The 3,200-nt window shown below is 31.6% G+C and overlaps 1 protein-coding gene across 1 annotated transcript in view; it reads left to right on the top strand.

The window, feature by feature from the left end:
• The window catches only part of LOC106875714 (tRNA-dihydrouridine(20) synthase [NAD(P)+]-like), a 61,861-nt gene extending 59,010 nt beyond the window's left edge, over positions 1–2,851 (top strand). The window contains exon 16 of the mRNA XM_052966773.1: positions 2,483–2,851. Within this exon, the coding sequence (XP_052822733.1) occupies positions 2,483–2,780 (298 nt within the window). The 3' untranslated portion in view covers positions 2,781–2,851. The remainder of the gene's footprint in view (positions 1–2,482) is intronic.
• The last annotated feature ends 349 nt before the right edge of the window (positions 2,852–3,200 follow it).

Below are 3,200 nucleotides of genomic sequence, written 5' to 3'. Positions count from 1 at the left end.
ATATATATATGTATATATATATGTATATATATATATATGTATATATATATATATATAAACAACTGAACTTACAAATTTCCTGATAAGCAAGTGGTCATGTTTTGTTCACTTTCTTTTCCATATGAATCGACCCTTGCCTGCATGTATATAGATCATGGTGTACCTGTTGCCTGTGCATATAGACATGTGTGGGTACATACATACATAGATATGCAACTGTTTGTGTGTGTGTGTGTGTGTGTGTACACTGATGGATTTGAGGGTTTCATTTATTTACAACTTGATTTCTTAATTTCACCAGAGTATAATTGTGATACTTAAAAGAAAAACAAAAAGAAAATTTTAAAAAATTGAACTTACAAATTTCTCAATAAGCAAGTGGTTATATTTATTTGTTCACTTTCTTTTTCATATGAAGCCACCTTTGTCTGTGTGTGTATAGATCATGATGTAGACACATGTGGGTATATACATACTTACATAAATACACAACTGTGTGTGTGTATACACTGATGGGTTTGAGGGTTCCATATATTTACAAGTCGATTTCTTAATTTCACCGGAATGTAAATACCTATAATGGTGATAGTTAAAAAAAAAATTAATTCAGTTCAATTAAATGCGTGGGTAAACAATGTATGGTAAGTCACACTATAATTTGAGAAAAAATCTATCTGTGCACAGGGTATGCATCACTCCTCCAATGCCTATTTTCTTTCATTGTATTTGTTTTTGTTTAGTATCTAATCACCCCTGATCAAACAGATCTGCATCAATAGCATTCAAGTCATGTGTACCATCAATTTTAACAATGACACGGTAACCTGGATCATATGCATGTCCTTTTTTTAAGACAATATATGGTTTAAGAAAGATTTTTGTAAGCTAAGTGATAATGTAGAGGCTATCTTATTGTCTCACTACTATTGTAGTTTTTTAATCTTATTTTATAAATTGACTTACAAAGTCCTTTAACATTATTTACATAGGAAAAAAGCTACAGCAACACTAACAAATATAGTCATTATCATATTTCTAACCAAGTATTCCCAAATATATATGTATACATATATACATAGTAGTTATAAATACATGTCAAATTTACCTGTAGATTGAAAAAAATGACAAACAGCCTTAATAGATTTCCGGCCCTTATTGGGGTCATGTCAGAGGGCCTACATCACTTGGCCAATCCTAGAGAAATGGAGCCTTTTAAGTTGCATACTATAAATGTTTAACACTATTTAATATCAGAGCCCTGTCAATTTGTTTTATGGTCATGATCAACATCATGATTCTTTGCTGTATAAATTGTTTACATTAAATTAATATTGTTTAATTTGTTGTTGTTGGCACTCCGTCGCTTACGACGTCGAGGGTTCCAGTTAATCCAATCAACGGAACAGCCTGCTCGTGAAATTAGCATGCAAGTGACTGAGCACTCCACAGACACGTGTAGCCATAACGTAGTTCTCGGGGATATTCAGCATGACACAGTGTGACAAGGCTGGTCCCTTTGAAATATAGGTACAACAGAAACAGGAAGAAAGAGTGAGAGAAAATTGTGGTGAAAGAGTACAGCAGAGTTTACCACCATCCCCTGCTGGAGCCTCGTGGAGCTTTAGGTGTTTTTGCTCAATAAACACTTACAACGCCCGGTCTGGGAATCGAAACCACGATCCTATGACCGCGAGTCCGCTGCCCTAACCATTGGGCCATTGCGCCTCCACATTGTTTAATTATGACAGCATTATTTGTATTGTTCATGATCAACTTACTACTATTAACTTTTAACAAACATTATCTAGGAAACACATTATAATGAAATGATAATTAGTAGAAACTTATAATGAAATAATTGTTAGATACACTGTGAGTCATTAAACTCCAGTGTATTTTATTGGATACTAATTAAAGGTGCATGTATTTTGATGTCAGCTTAATGAAAAGACAACTAAATATAAGGTAGGTGTTTTAGGTACCTACAAAATTTTATATACAAGCTGAATTTGATTGGGTTTTTTTAAAGTCTGTATCTTCTACATTGTAATTCATTACCTCAGTTACTAATTTTCTTTACTATGAATTTAGTATTGACTAATATAAAAGTAACAATTTTATATGCTCTTTATATTATTAGTTATATGTCATGTTGAAGCAGTTACTCTTCTGATATCAACTTATCTTAGACCATCCTTGGTCCTATTATATGAACTTGTTTTAAAGTGATGTCAACTAAATCCCTCCAACAAAATTTCATGTTAATTTATGTTTCAAACACCAGCTTAATAATGACTAAGTTAGTTTATTAAGTTATTCATTATTTTCAGAATTATTTTAAACAAAAGCAGTATATTTCAACAAAAATATGATAACAAAAAGCTTAAAAATACTTCTTTATATTTCAGATTTGTGTGATTCAAATATTCTATTTTGTATTTTTTTTTATCAAAGATAACCAAATTTTCCTTGATTTATTTAGGGAAAAGTCAAAACAACTATCTGAACAAAATGCTGCTGTAGTGTGTTTGTTAGTGGCTGGAGTCCATGATGGGAGGAAAGAGGGTATTGGAGAGGAAAGAAGAGTTTTTTTGGACCAATGGCAAAAGCTAGTCAACTCAGAGAATGATCAAAAGGAACGGCTTGATAATGAATCAATTGTAAATGAAGGGAAAATTAAAACAAATCCAGAACTTTCAACAGATGAGTCTGCTTTATCTGAACAGATTGAAAGTCATACATCTAACAACATTAGTCAGGAAATTAACTCCAACAGTTGACATATATGATATAAATAGATTCTTCTTTTATAATAATTTTTTTCAATAAAGTGACTCATGTATAGCTTAAAGTTGTTATTTATTCAGTTCTCTTACACTTTGTGTGTTGTTTGAAAATAAAAATATAAATTAATAACTTTTAGGAAACATTTCAAATGTTGATAGTGTTATCAAAATATAGGTAAATGCTTTGTATTCTGCACAAATACCCCAAAAATTATCATTGTGCTCTCACAACAGGTACATTGCTCCATTTGTATAGAGTCATTGAAAACAAACAACTATCTTACTTCATGGTTGAGTGGTTTCTGATTGGAAAACACCTGTTTCAATATTTCATGTAACTAAGCTGGTAGAAATGTTAGCATGCCAGGTGAAATGCTTAGCAGTATTTCGTCTGTCTTTATGTTCTGAGTTCAA

The sequence above is a fragment of the Octopus bimaculoides genome, chromosome 3 (assembly GCF_001194135.2).
Source record: "Octopus bimaculoides isolate UCB-OBI-ISO-001 chromosome 3, ASM119413v2, whole genome shotgun sequence".
Lineage (NCBI taxonomy): Eukaryota > Metazoa > Mollusca > Cephalopoda > Octopoda > Octopodidae > Octopus > Octopus bimaculoides.
Note: the sequence above shows the minus strand (reverse complement) of the source record. Positions and strands in the feature narration are given on the sequence as shown.